Source organism: Petaurus breviceps, unplaced genomic scaffold (genome assembly GCF_028583685.1).
Source record: "Petaurus breviceps papuanus isolate PSGF00001 unplaced genomic scaffold, PetGlider_PUasm1.0 98, whole genome shotgun sequence".
Classification (NCBI taxonomy): domain Eukaryota; kingdom Metazoa; phylum Chordata; class Mammalia; order Diprotodontia; family Petauridae; genus Petaurus; species Petaurus breviceps.
Window position 1 is genome coordinate 8,715,618 of NW_027187460.1, and position 15,195 is coordinate 8,730,812.

At 38.0% G+C, this 15,195-nt stretch overlaps 1 protein-coding gene across 1 annotated transcript in view; it reads left to right on the forward strand.

Moving 5' to 3' along the window:
- Positions 1-15,195, forward strand: part of COL22A1 (collagen type XXII alpha 1 chain) — a 630,085-nt gene that overhangs the window by 238,834 nt on the left and 376,056 nt on the right. Inside the window, exons 8-10 of the mRNA XM_069081305.1 lie at positions 7,019-7,099; positions 8,772-8,885; positions 12,722-12,757. Of these exons, the coding sequence (XP_068937406.1) occupies positions 7,019-7,099; positions 8,772-8,885; positions 12,722-12,757 (231 nt within the window). The remainder of the gene's footprint in view (positions 1-7,018; positions 7,100-8,771; positions 8,886-12,721; positions 12,758-15,195) is intronic.

The window sequence follows — 15,195 nt, forward strand, 5'->3', positions numbered from 1 at the left end:
CTTGACTTGACCCTGGTCTGACCTGGTTTGGCCCCATCATTCCAACCTTATATCATTTTGCATCGAGCCCAGCTGATAAAACTCTAGAGAGATAAACAATAAAGAACCCTCAAGCCCATGTTGTTGAGATGATATTCTGATATGTGATATTTTACTGGGCCCTGGTGCCTCATTGCTCTTTGTCAAGCCTAGGCCAACGCAATCCCATTTTTATAGAACACACAAAATCATGGAAACACAGACACTTGGCTGTAGAGTTGAGAAAAAAATGTCATTTGTTTTTGCCCCCAGAGTTATGAAGTAGCATTTAAAGTGGTGCTCAGTCCAGAAACCAGCTGGGTTCTCTTGGCTTAACCCTACTTAGAATCCCAACTCTAAAGAGGGGTTTATTTCTACAGATAAGACAGACTTCCTTTCTGGCATATTCCTCATCTCCCCAATGGGAAAGATCTTTAACATGGAAATGAGAAAACTTAATGGAGGGTTTTGGTAGTGAAAGAATGATATGATTTTTTTCCTTCCTTAAAAATATGAAGGGTAATAATAGAAAGGATTTTAAATATATGACCAATTGTTTGTCAGGGGTATTACAAATAGAATACTTGCTCAGGTACATGATAGACTAGATACTTTTTGGAGTCCCCTCCAATGCAGGTTTCTGTGATTTCCATTTTTCAGCCTCTTTCTTTTGGGAATGTTTTAATTTATAAGCAGTCTTTTTCTCTTTTATTGAGTTAAAAAACATCCTCTCACGCCTGACCTTGTCACTCTCTGATACAATGAACTACAATGCCTCCCTGTTACTTCTAGGATCAAATGGAACATTTTCCATTTGGATTTTAAAGACCCTCAAATCTGTCCCTTTCCTACCTTTCCAGTCTCCTTACACTATTGTCTTTTATATACTATTCAATTCAATGATACTGGCCTTCTTACTCACCCTCACATGTGATGTTCCATGTCCCCACATTGGTACCTTTTCACTAGTGTCCCCAGTGCATGGAATTCCTCCTCATCTCTATCTCCTGGTGTCCCTGGCTAAGTCTTTCAGGACTCAGCTCAAGTCTTACCATCTGGAAGAGGCCTTTCCCAGCCCCTCTTAATGCTAGTAACTTCCTTTGGAGATTGCTTTCCATTCATAGGTAGGCAGTACAGTGGATAAAGTTCTTAACCTGTAGTCAGAAAAATCTAAGTTCCAATTCTGCCATAGACATTCCCTAGCTCTGAGACACTGGACAAGTCATTTAATCTCCACCTGCCTCATTTTCCTTATTTGTAAAATCCGGATAATAATGCACTTACTTCATAGGGTCATTGTGAAGATAAAATGAGATAATATTCGGAAATTGCTTTACAAACCTTAAAGGGCTACATAAATGGTAGCTATAACTATTATATACTTTGTGTGTATATAGTTATTTATACTTTTATAAAGTATTCATATTTTATATAGTTATATTATTTATGCTTATATATAATATGCATTTATATTTTATATATGGTTATATTTATATAGGTTGTCTCTTCCATTACATTGTGAGATCCTTCAGGACAGGGAATTTTTTTTTACCATTCCTATTATCCCTGGGCATAGCTCAGTGGATAATGTGTCAGGCCCGTAGTCAGAAAGACATATCTTCCTGAGTTATGATCCAGCTTCAGACACTTAGTAGCTGTGTAATCCCAGACTAGTCACTCAGTCCTGTGTGCCTGAGTTTCTTCATCTGTCAAATGAGCTAGAGAAGAAAATGGCAAACCACTCTAGTATTTTGCCAAGAAAGCCCCAAATTGGGGGCTGCTAGGTGGCACAGTAAATAGAGCACTGGCTCTGGAGTCAGGAGGACCTGAGTTTAAATCCAGCCTCAGACACTTAATACAAAAAACTAGCTGTGTTTCCTTGGGCAAGTCACTTAACCCCAATTGCCCTCCAAAAAGGGGAAAAAAAAGCCCCAAATTGACTCATGAAAAGTTGGATACAACTAAAACAACTGAACAACAACAAAAAATATTGACTGACTCTGTACCTTTCACCCCTGTGTTTAGTACTACTCTATGGGGCCAAGCCTTTCTTGTCTGAAGATAGCTAGCACAGTCTCCCTAGATATCATCTAAAGGATAAAAGTTTCCAGGCTTAACATGGAAATCATAGGATTGTAGATTTTAGAGATGAAAAGATATCTAGAGGTAATCCAGTGCAATCCATTCAATAGCTGAGGAAGTTCAAAGAAGCTATGATTTGACCTTGGTCACAGAGCTAGTATACTGGTATTGGAACTGCTTATTTCTGTGCGTCTCTGAGCCAAGATAAGGAGTCCATGGATTATTGTCCTTGTTTTACAGATTGGGTCATTCTAATGGCAGAAACACTCCTGTCACCTTCCTCAAGTGCATTTGCCTTTGAAGGCTGGAAATTTTGTGCCACTGGTTTTCTTGTGAGTTAAAGGGAGACAAACCAGGACCATGTAATAGAATAGACTAGGTCACAAAGTAGAGTGCAATGACTAGTTTGCTTTCTGACTCAATACAGGGTATTCCTGGTACATTACTTTCCTTGAGAAAATATTTCATTAATATTTTATTGATGTTTCTCTTTAATATAACTCTTCCTTCCCAGTGACTCCACCATTCCTCAATAGACCCTTCTTTGTAATGAAGTACCGTGTTTCCCCGATAATAAGACACTGTCTTATTAAATTTTTTTTGGACAGAAAAACACCAGAGGGCTTATTTTCAGGGGAGGGCTTATTTTAATGAACATTGACAGCAATTTTAATAAACAGGTAGATGTGAACAAAAAAATGTACCTTTATTCAATAAGCAAATCACTGGGGAAGAACAGGATGACGCGCTCACTGCTGCAGCTCTGATTGGATGCAGCTCGGAGCGCGGCGTGCGTTTCATGGGGGGGAGGAGCGTGTAGCGCAGAGGATCACCCTTACTACAGTAGAAATCTCAATAGGGCTTATTTTCGGGGGAGGGCTTATTTTAGAGGAATCTTACACAGTAAGGGGAGGGCTTATTTTCGGGATAGGTCTTATTATCGGGGAAACACGGTAATACTTTTAAACAAATCAGGTATTTGGCTATTTCTGTGAGTGTATCTGTCACTTCCTACCTATAGATCACCACCTCTTTTTTGATTAGGTAGGAAGCCTACTTTATGACCAGTCCTTGGAAAAGTCCTTTCTCTAAGCCTCATTTTCTGTGTCTGTAAAACAAAGAAAATCTTTCACCTTTTTACTGCCTGCCTCAGAAGTGTTATTGTGAGTTTCAAATGAAATGGAAGTATTTTGTGACTGAAAATGCCACTATAAATGGAGGTATATGATTTACTTTAAATAGATTTCATGTGTTACAGTGAAATTTTATAATGTGTTACTACTGTGTCAGAAGGCCCTATTGTTTTACCCATGTTATAACAAGGTATATGACGTAATGAGGTGTCAAGTAAAGCATTTCATGTAATGATGGACTTATCACAAGCCGTAGGACATAGGCTATCAGGAAGGAGAACACAGAATGTTAGAGGTAGAAAGAACCTTGGGACATAGAAGATTTAAGTTGGAAAAACTCTTGGAATGTATAGTATTAGAATATAGGATATTAAGATGGAAGGAACCTTATGTCATAAAACATGAAAGTTGGAAGTATTCTTGAAGTATAGAATATAGAATGTTAGAGATAAAGGGACCTCAGGTCATACAACATTAAATCTGGGAGGACTCTTGGAATGAATAACATTAGAATATAGAACATTAGAGATGAAAGATGGAATGTTAGAAAATAGGACATCGGATATTCTTTGTTCTCATTTTGTACATGAGGAAACTGACATCCAGTGAGAAGTGATATGTGCAGTATCATATAGTTAGTGGACGAGTTAAAGAAATCAAATAATGAGTCAATCAGTAAACAAGTATATGTTAAACACCTGTGTTAGGCACTGGGGTGGTTTAGGGTTTATAAATGCTGATTTATTGATTGATAGGGCTTACAAAGTACCTTGCATCTGTGAAATCATTTGATCTGCAAAACAGCCCTGGGAGGTAGGTGCTATTATTATTTTCATTTTGCAGATAAAATGGAGGGAGCCAAAGGTTAAATGACTTGCATAGGGTCTCACAGCTAGGGAATGTCTGAGGCAGGATCTGAACTCATGTCTTTCTGACTCCAAATCCAGTAATCTATCCATTTTGACACTTAGACGGCTATACAAATAAAAAGACAGAAACAGTGCTTACTTTCAGTATTCCCAGTTATGGACCAGATCTTAATTTAGTTAGATGGTTTTGGAAATGGTTGAAGTTATGCCAAGTGAAGTACCCCAGGATTCTTTACTCTTGGTCACGTACATTTAACAGTTGTCTTAAATCAATGATTTAGATACAGGTGTAGAAAGTATTATTATTAAATTTTCAGATGATGTCAAAGTTGGAGGGAATACAAACATTTTGGATGATAAAGTCAGGATCCAAAAATATCTTGACAAGTTAGAACATTTGACCAAAGACGAAACAATGAAAAATAGTCAAATGTAAAGACTTCCAATAGGATTCAGAAATACAATTCACAATTTGGAAGATGGGAGAATCATGATCAGACAGTAGTTGTATGGAAAGTATACAGGGATTTTGGTAGGTCAATTCAACATTAACATGTGTTAACACTATGATATGGCAGCCAAAAACCCCTACAATATAAGAAGCATAGCTTCCAGGAAGAAGGAAATGATCTCCCCACTACTCTGTCCTAGCTTATGCCACAACTGAAATGGTGTTGAATTCTTACCATAATATTTCAAGAAGGTTATTGGTAAGCTGGAGAGTTCCTAGGCGAATAACAATAAACATAACAATCCATTGGAAAGGTGACAAATTTAAGGTTTAGAATGAGACACACAAATGCACACACACATATAGTGAGGAATGTGTCCCACTCTACATATATATGTACATGCATTTATATGTATTTATACTTATTAAGAGGAATTTTTATTTCTCTTTCTTTTTTAATGGGGTAAGAGGTGAGAGGAAAAGAAAATATATTTCTTTTAATTAAAAACATTAAAAAGAGAGGTACTACAGAAATGGAATGTTTTATGTACTTTCAGATGATGAGATCACCATATTGTTAGTTTTACTTAATTGTTTTACTTTGTTACAAGAGACTTTTCATGGAGAGGAGAGCAATCTGTTTGATGAAGGTCTAATATTCGTGTCCAATGTGATTCACTAAAGAAGGCTATTTATTCTGGAGAAAAGAAAGAATGGAGTACATGATAGCTGTCTCCTAGCATTTGCAGGACTTTCATATGGAGCAAGAACAAGTCTTATTCTTATTCTGCTTAGGCCCAGAAGTAGGGCAGAGGTAGGAGAAATGAATCAAGGTTGGAGAGACACAAATTTAGGGGAAAACTGCTTAACAATTAGAGCTATCCAAAATGGCATGGGTCACTTCAGGAGGTAGCAGGCAATAAAATAATGACTCGTTTATAAGTGCTGTAGGACTTACAAAACACCTTCCTAACAATAGCCCTGTGAGATAGGCAGTACACATTTTAGGTAGGCAGTATAAACATTAGTATTCCAATTTTTTAGATGAAGAAACTGAAAACAGGGAGATTGCCACTTGCCCAAAGTTACACAGAAATATCAGAGCTGTGATTGGAATTAAGGCCTCCCTTGATTTCAAGATCAATGCTCTTTCTTCCATATTATCTCTTTGGCAGAACTGTGATGAAAACTGGGCTTGGTAAACATTAAAGTGCTATTTTTGTTTTGTTTTCTGGACCAGTGATTTTACTGGTTCAGGGAACTCCTTGTGAGGAAATTCTTTCTACCAATGCATATCAGCAACTATTTTGCAATGTGATACCTTGGAGAGTTTTCTTGGACACTGAACACAGAGCCAACCGGAGGCACACGTCAGTACGTGTCAGAGACAGGACTTGAACTCAGATGTTGCTAACTCTCAGTTTGGCTATATGTATACTAAATGACAGTGTCTGTCACAGCTCTAGAGAAAGCTGATTTACTATTATTAGCACTCATCCATGGTATGTTACTGCCTCCAAAGTATTTCCCTTTGAACAGCCCTGCAGGAACAAGAATTCATGCTCCTGTATAATCTCCATTTTACAGAAGAGGAAACTTGAGTGGCTGAAAAGACTCTCACAATGTGTCAAGCCTATTAAGTGTCAGAGTAGAGGATCGAATCTATGTCATGGGATTGTAGGTGTAGAGTTGGAAGAGACATCAGAGTCCTTCTAGTCCAGCCTCTTCATTTTATAAACTAGGAAACTGAGGAATAGAGTGGTGAAAAATGAGTTGCCCAAGGAAAACCATCAAAGATAGGATTTGGACTACTCCCTTGGACTCCAGAGTCAATGTTCCTTTCATGAAGTACACTCAGCTCTAATCCAGTGCTGTTCCCACATTATCTCCTCTTTTAGGTCATGACCCCTCCTGTTGAAAAACTTAAGATCTAGTTAGAGGGAGAAGACCAACCCACATTCTCATGTGAACATTTTCTTTAGCAAGTAATGCAAAGTAGTATATAATCATATGGTAAATTATATATTATTTTTGCTTTTGTTTTTCAGTCATGCCCCATTCTTTGTGACCCCTTTTTGGGGTTTTCTTGGCAAAGATACTGGAGTGGTTTGCTTCATTTTACAGATGAGGAAATCAAGGCAAACAGGTTCAAGAGACTTGCCCAGGGTCACACAGCTAGGAAGTGTCTGAGACCAGATTTGAACTCAGGAAGATGAGTCTTCTTGACCCCAGGCCTGGCCCTCTACCCTCTGTGCAGCCTAGCTGAACCATCACGTATTACATATGAAATCACATATTATCATTAGGTAGAGGTAGTATGGGCTTCAGAGGAGGAGAAAGATAATTGGGATCCAGAGCCAGGGAAGGCTTCCTGAAAGAGGGACCCTGAGAACTAGCACCAAGGATGAGGAATACATTTTTATTTCAGCCTATCTGGCACTGATCATCTCTTCTTGCTCTTTCAGTTTGATCTGCAGCGAATAGTGATTTATTGTGACTCTCGACATGCTGAATTGGAAACCTGCTGTGACATCCCTTCAGGACCGGTAAGATATATAATGTCCCCAAAGCAAGAATATATGACCTTGAATGAAAGCAGGGGAAATTTCAGTCAGACATAGCTATTTACTCCTTGACTATTAGGGCAATAAATTAATTTACTCATTTATTCATTCACTTAAGTACCTGCTATATATACATGTCTTATCCCAAGTACTGTGGTGAATAAAAAGATGATTAATACAATGTCTTTGTCTTCATGGAACATCTCTTCTGGAAGGAAAGCCAAGATAATATCACATTATGTGCTTAGAAGGTTAGCATTTCCTTGCAACTATCTATGAGGCAAACAATGGATGACTCTTCATCTCCATTTTATATAAGAGGAAACTGAGAGATGAGATTATTTGCCCAAGGTCACAAAGCTTATGACTAAGCTGATTCAAACCATTATCTCTTGATTACAAATCTCATGTTCTTCCCACTACATCACCTCTATACCTGCATGCAAATAATTTGCCCAAGGTTGCATAGCCAGGATGGAAGAACCATATTTGGCACCCCGGTTTCACTTGTATTATCAACCCTTATTTCCACAAAGACAAGAGTTAACAAATATCTTTTTTGGCCCAAATCAGGCTGTACCTCTTTCCTTAAATCTGGTGTCTACTAATTCTTAGTGTAGTCTATAATCAATGTTATTTTTTTCCTAGTATACTTTTCTCGGTCAAAGTAATCTTTTTTTAGGAATGAAGCTTATACTGAATGTCAGGCTATATCAAGCCTTTATTGGGGTCCTAACACTGTGAAAGAAGAGAAGATTCAGTACCTGCCCTTCAAGAGCATAAATACTGAAGAAAAAAAGTTATAATTTTGCCTTTTTCATACTACAATTATTTTCTGATACGCCCTCCTCATCTTCCTTGTAATAGAGAAAGACAATGAACCCAAATTTACCAGTCTCTGATAGCTTATGAAACATTCTTCTTCCATAATCTCCCACCTCTCTGTTGAGAGCAAGAATGCATGTTTCATCATTTGTTCTCCAGGATAAGAATTTATCATGACATTTAATCTGAGTTTAGCTGATTTTATTTTTGTTATTGACTCTTCATTTGTTTCTAAGAATTCCTTATATCATTTTCTTATAAAGAAATATTATTTTGCTATGCAAATTTGCTACAGTTTTTTTTTCATCTACTTCCCAATGGATGGGCATTCATTTTGTTTCCCTTCCATTGTTTCTGTTTTTCTATGACTAGAAGAAAGAATTTAAAATTTCCAAGTGTCTATATTCAAAATAGAATAAATTTCTCTCTTGTTAGATTTTGTGGTAATTTGTATTCTTTCAGTTTCGGTACCTAACATGCTATAACTCTTTATGGGTTACCCCTCCCACTGACTAACGACTTCTGGAGAAACTACATGGCATAAAGTTAGGAAAACTGTTTTTTTAGTACAAACTCCAAAACTTGTTTGTGGACCTCTACCACACACACACACACACACACACACACATGCACACACATACATATGACTTGGCAAGTCCCTTACCATCTCTGAACCTCAGTTAGCTCAACTATTAAATGTCATTGGTTAAAACTTGGGTTGTTGTAAGGACAGGGCATTGTAAAAGTCAAAGCCCAATGGGAATATATATGGTGGTTTGGACAGAATGGAGAAGCCCATATATCTTGTTCTCTGTTTTTCATTCTTCAGTGTCAGGTGACTGTCATCACAGAAGCCCCTCTACCAGAGGCACCACCCACCATTGGCAGTGAGCAGATTGGTTTTCTGAAGACCATCAATTGTTCCTGCCCTGCTGGGGAAAAGGTACTCTTATGACCTCTCCTCCTTTTTCCTAAAGCAATGGTCACTGCTGGTGATCTTTTCCACTAGGATATTTTCAGCTATCAAAATAAATTTATTTATCATTTGCATTCTTTTAGGTAAGAGGATATAGTCCAATACATGGTGATTATAGGGTCAACTTTCTACTTCCTTTTTTTTAATTGGTAACATCAAATATTTGTTAAGTATGTATATCCAATGTCATGTGATAGGTACTGAGGGATAGAATGACACCAACATGATTCCTGCTTTCAAGGAGCTAGTAATCTAATGTATATCAGCTGGTCATTGTGATGGACTCCTAGCCTAGTACAGGTAAGGAAACAATGCTGACTTTGTGATTAAATCTATACCTTTAATTCTCTGAAGGTGTTTTTCTCTCCAGTGATTTTTGGTGGCTCATTACTAAAGGGCACTTCCACTAGGATGCAACTCAATTAAAGGGAAAAAAAACAATTTGAATATAAGAATAAGAACTATGAAATTAATAGTGGTTTTAATATGGTAACATGGCTACCCCTTTATCTTTTCTCTCTTTTTCTTAGCTGGTCATAATATGAAGCTAAACTTTGTAATTATATATTAATTCTCATATTATGTCCTCTCTTCCTAATTTAACAGTCAAGCGAATTATTCTAAAAACCACTAAATAGCATTCTTTTCCTTGTGGGTAGTTCTCAGCAATTTCTTAACCAAAAGAATGATAGAATGTCAGAGGTAGAATGGGCCATCTAGCCCAGCTCCTATTTGAATAGGAATCTCTTTGCAACAAATAGAGCAGTGACTGGATAGAGAAATATTTACTAATCACTCTATACGTCATGAATCCGCCTCCTAGAAGAGAATGAAATATAAGGGTAAGAGAAATATGTCTAAGGGTGCAGAGGTTCCGCATGAGTAGATTAGACACTTTTAGAAGAGTAGAGCTCAAGTAAAACTTAAGCGGTCTTCTTTCTGAACTACTTACATCAACAGTGTTTAACTAAATGTCATCTGCTTTCCTAAGGCCTGCTTTGTCATTATCCCTTCTCTTTATCTAGTCTACTCCACCCTACCCCAAACCAACACGTCTTTCCCTGCCTATTCCCTACCAGTGCTGCCACTGTAGTCCCTTTATATATAGTCCTTAGCACAGAACCTGCAATGTAGTAGGCACTTAATAAATGCTTGTTGACCAGCTGGTTGACTGATTCCATAACTATATCAGATAAGAGAGAAGCATAGTATAATTGGAAGTCAGTATCCAGCAGAGTTGATTTTGGGGGTTAGAGGTGCTGGCTCTAAAGATGGTCTTTGACTATGGTCAATTCAATTTACCTTTCACTGTCTTATCTTTTTAATTAGAAGAGTAATATTAGAACTACACATCTCATAGGAGCATTGAGGGAAAAGCTCAGCTAAGTGGGACAATAATTAGAATGCTAGGGCTGGAGTCAGGAAAACCTGAGCTCAAATCCAGCTTCAGACACTTACTAGCTGTGTGATGCTAATATTCATTTAACCTCAGTTTTCTTCAGTTTCTTCATCTGTAAAATGGGGATAATAATAGTACCTACCTTGCAGGGTTATCGTGAGGATCAAATGAGATACTATTTGTGAAAGAGTTTAGCATAGAGTTTGGCACATAGTGAGTGTTATATAAATGTTGGATAATGTTGTTGCTGCTGCTGGTGACGCTGGTGATATATCTTGGAGGGATTTAGAAATGGGAATTGTTTCTATTCATAATAATAAAAATACCAGATCTGGATGATGGTACATCATCAGGGTTGTTGCTTAGATTAATGCTATAAACAAGGGATACAGTTAGTACTACCCTGATAAACATCATTTAATTTGTCTAGTCCAGGGAAAACACTCAGGCTTTGAGGTATATAGATGGACCAGTCATTTTTTTTTCCTAGTCTTTGTGAGTCAATAGAATCACAAAGATCATCTGATCTGAATTTCCATGGATTTTCTGCTTTCAATTAAGAAACCGAAATAATAGATATCTAGCTGCCAAACAATTTTGCTCAGCACCCACCACCACATACATGCAGGCAGCACACCCAGACCTGTGAAGTCAGCCCCAAACAATCTTTTTTTAGAGTTTGCTCTCAGTGCTATCCCTTGCACTGGCTTGTGGCTTCAGTGGATTTTAGAAGGCTTATAAACACAGTATGTTTATATGTTTATAAACATATTCTAAGGGTATGTCTGATAAAAAACGAATTCTTTTTCTTGCTTTCTCTAGGTAGAGGAGTTTATCTAGGACTATTAAGCAGTCAACAAGTGTTAATTAAGTGCCTTTTATGTGCTCAGTGCCAGACATAGCCCCATAGGAGCAGGGGGATATAAAAGAAATAAAAATTATTGTCCCTTCTCAGGTAAATGTGCAAGGACTACTTTTATTCTTAGAAAAAAGTATGTGTGCATGTGTGTGTTTGCACACTCACCCATACAAGAATAACAGTTTACATTAGTATAATTATTTATGGTTTGCAAAACACTTTCTTCATGATAATTTTGAGTTAGTTATTATAATTTACCATTTTGCAGATAAGGAAACTGACATACTACAATTAATCATCTCTATCCCAATCACACAATAAGCATTGTATGGCAAAGATCTTAACCCAGAACTCTTGATTCTCTAAGACTTACTTATTATCTACTATGCTATGCTGTTTCTCTTAACTGCTACGGGGAAAGATAGATTTCTAGATTCCCTCCTGAGGTCTCAGGTGTCCTTAATTAGCTCAGCTAAACAGAGCCCTCTGAGGTGGGCATGCCTTCCCATGGTATTTCATGAATTTGTTAACAATAGTGAGAGCAGCTGTCATTTATATAGTATTGCAGAGTGATATATATATATATGTATGTATATATATATATGTATATCACATTTGATCTTCACATTAACCCTATGAAGTAGGTTCTACTTTTATCCCCATTTTGCAATTGAGAAAACCAAGGCAAACAGAGGTTAAATGACTTCCCCAGGGTCATAGCTAGTGTTTGAGGCAGAATCTGAACTTAGGTCTTCCTGATAACAAGTCTCACCCTCTCTCTACTATGCCACCTTCCTATCAATGTAAATAAAAGTAAATACAACTGCAGAAGACCACATGGCCAGTAGTCTTGGCCCTCAGGAAAATTACTGAAACCAACATATAGAAAACAATGTCAATTTCACTTGTGCCTGGTGATCATCTGAGACCTGCCTAATTCAGTTCAACATTATGGGAGACACGAGATCACCTGACTCCACTTTGGGGGTGTTCTGTATTAGAACTTAATCAAGAAATGGAGACCATTTCCTCATCTCTCTTGGTTTCCATCATTCTACTACCTCTTCTGTGATATCTATTTGGGCCCCTTAAGCAATTTTTAACAAATTATCTCTTCTAAGACCTAGGAATTTGTCCATGTGCAACAAAATGTTTATCCATTTGTAATCAACTGGATGACAGTTCAGTTAAGAAAAATGCTAGAAACCTACACGTAATGTTTTTAGTATCTATCGTCAACACTCACTCATTGAACTCTTCCTGTGTGTAAGATACTAGGTATGATTGGATGTTAGACAAAATGTCTTTGTTATGCTAAAACAGAGAAGGGAAAATATTTACACATGGAATTAACATGGTACTGTTCAGATATAACCTTGAACTTTAAGCTAGTGGTTTTTACTTTCTGGACAGTAACCAGCCAATATCACCAACTCCCCTTACTTTAAGTTTAATTGTGCATTGGATGCTAGAGAAGCTAGCATTGAGTGAAAGAGCATGATGTGAAACTAAACCTTAACTGTACCTTTGTCTTTGTTCCCATAGGGTGAGAGGGGCATCGAGGGACCACGAGGTCTCAAGGTCAGTATCCACGAAATTGATTCTCCTTTAGATACTTGAGACATACTTGTATCATCTCCCCACATCTTTCCTCAGTGCCTCACTATTGAATTTAGAGTAAAATACTGAGTATGCAGTTAGTATTTGCAATTTTCCTCCAGCCTTCCTCTCTCAACGTATTTTACATCCTCCTACCCTCTCACCTCTCTCAGTCTGTTCTCAGATTCAACCATATTACTTGTTTTTCCCCAAATTTATCTTGCCATCTCTCATCTCTATTTTTTTTTTTTTTGCTCAGGCTCTTCCTCATGTCTTGAATGCCATCCTTCCCCACCCTCACCTCTTAAAATCCCAAGCTTTCTTTAAGGATGAGGTTACATGTTATCCTTAGGGCAAGCCTTTTCTGGTCCCTATAGTTATTAGACCTTTTTCCCTTCCTCCTCAAACTGTCATGTGATAGTCGTGTCATGACTATTGCCCGTTTATATGGTGTATACCATCCTACCCCTACCAGGTTAGGATGTAAGGTCCTTGAGAGTAAGGTCTTTTTTCATGTTTTTTAATGTCCTTATTGCTTCACACAATGCCTCCCTTGCACATGGTTGCTGTTTAATCAATGCTTGTTCGGCTGGATTGACCTAGGCCACATTCCCATTCTTTTGGGATTGTTATCATCATGCCTCTCCTGACTATATCTAAATCCCTGTGCACTTCATGGCCATAGTCTTTTGGAGATTTTAAATAGCATTTGAGAGGACCAAGTGGTCACTGAGTTGAGCCTAGAGAGTTCTTTTCTTTTTCTTTTTTTTAAGCAATTGGGGTTAAGTAACTTGCTCAAGGTTACACGACCAATTATTTTGTGTGGGTGTTAAGTATCTGAGGCTGGAACTGATCCCAGGTCTCCTGACTCTGGGGCCAGAGCTCTTACTCATTGTGCCACCTGGCCGCCCCTAGAGAGTTATTTTCAACAATGAATGTTCCTGGGGTGGCCAGGTAGCACAGCGAGTAAGAGCACCGGCTCCAGTGTTGAGAAGACCTGGAGATCGAATCCCGGGCTCAGACACTTAGCACCCACCCAGAAACACCTGGCCGTGTAACCTTGAGCAAATTACTTAACCCCAATTGCTTAGGGGCGGCCAGGTGGCTCAGCGAGTAAGAGCACTGGCTCCAGTGTCGGGATGACTTGGAGCAAATCTGGGCTCAGATACTCAGCACCACACCCAGAAATAATAACTGGCCGTGTAACCTTGAGCAAGTTACTTAACCCTGATTGCTTAAAAAAAAACAAAAAAACAATGAATGTTCCTAGGACATATCAAACATCATTCAATTTAGTGACATTCCTTTTAGAAGCCAGTTTCAGGAATAAGTCATTTCTGTAAAGCAAGGGGCATCTGCAGCTGATCCTCTCTTTATTGAGTCTATAGTCTCACATATAGTCCAATGACCCTTATTATTCATACACACAGATTTGGATTCATAGATTATTAGAGCTGACAGAGACCTTTGATTTCAATCCAGCTCCCTCACTTTCATAGAGAATGTCTAGTTAGACCTCCTCATTTTACAGATGAAGAACCTGAAGCCTAGAATGGAGAAGTAATTTGCCTTAGGTCATAGAGTTTATTAGTGCCGTAGCCAAGATTTGGGCCAAGGCGTCCAGAGCTTTTTCTACCATACTGTTGGTTGTTGTTTAGTCAGTTCAGTCTCATTTAACTCTTTATGAGTTAAATCCCATTTGGGATTTTCTTGGCAAAGATACTGGGGATTACCATTTCCTTCTTCAGCTCATGTTACAGCTGAGGAAACTGAGGCAAACGGTCTTAAGCGACTTGTCCAGAATAACATAGCTACAAGTGTCTGAGGCCAGATTTGAGCTGACTCCAGGCCTGGTGCTGCATCCACTAGCCTTCCAGCCTTATTACTCTGCCATTCCTCTTCCTTGACACTCCTTTCTCTTATCTATCCTTCATAGCATCATCCTAATATACTTACTTACAAATCAGGTCTCCTGACTTTTCTTTAAACAAATGATATGACAGTAATAATGTAATATGATATTGTGATAATAATAATGAGAGTTGGCTAAAAAATGGATAAAGATCTGGCCTCAGTGGCAGAAAGTTCTAGGTTCAAGATGTGACTTTGACACTCTAGTTCTGTGCCCCTGGCCAGTGATTCTCCATTTCCTAGGCAACCCTAAAAATCTTATGTAACAGATTAGGTACAGATTGTAATTGCTATACAATTGGACACTAATGAAGAAGGCCCCCACCGGGAGTTCCTTGCACAATTGAAATCATATCTCATAACAACAATAATAATAATAAATTATTCCTAACATTTGTAGTGCTTCACTATTAAGAATCTTTTAATATACATTATTTTACTTGGTTCTCAACAAAACCGTCAGAGGTTAATGTCCCCATGCTAACTAACATTCATTACTTGTGTGACTT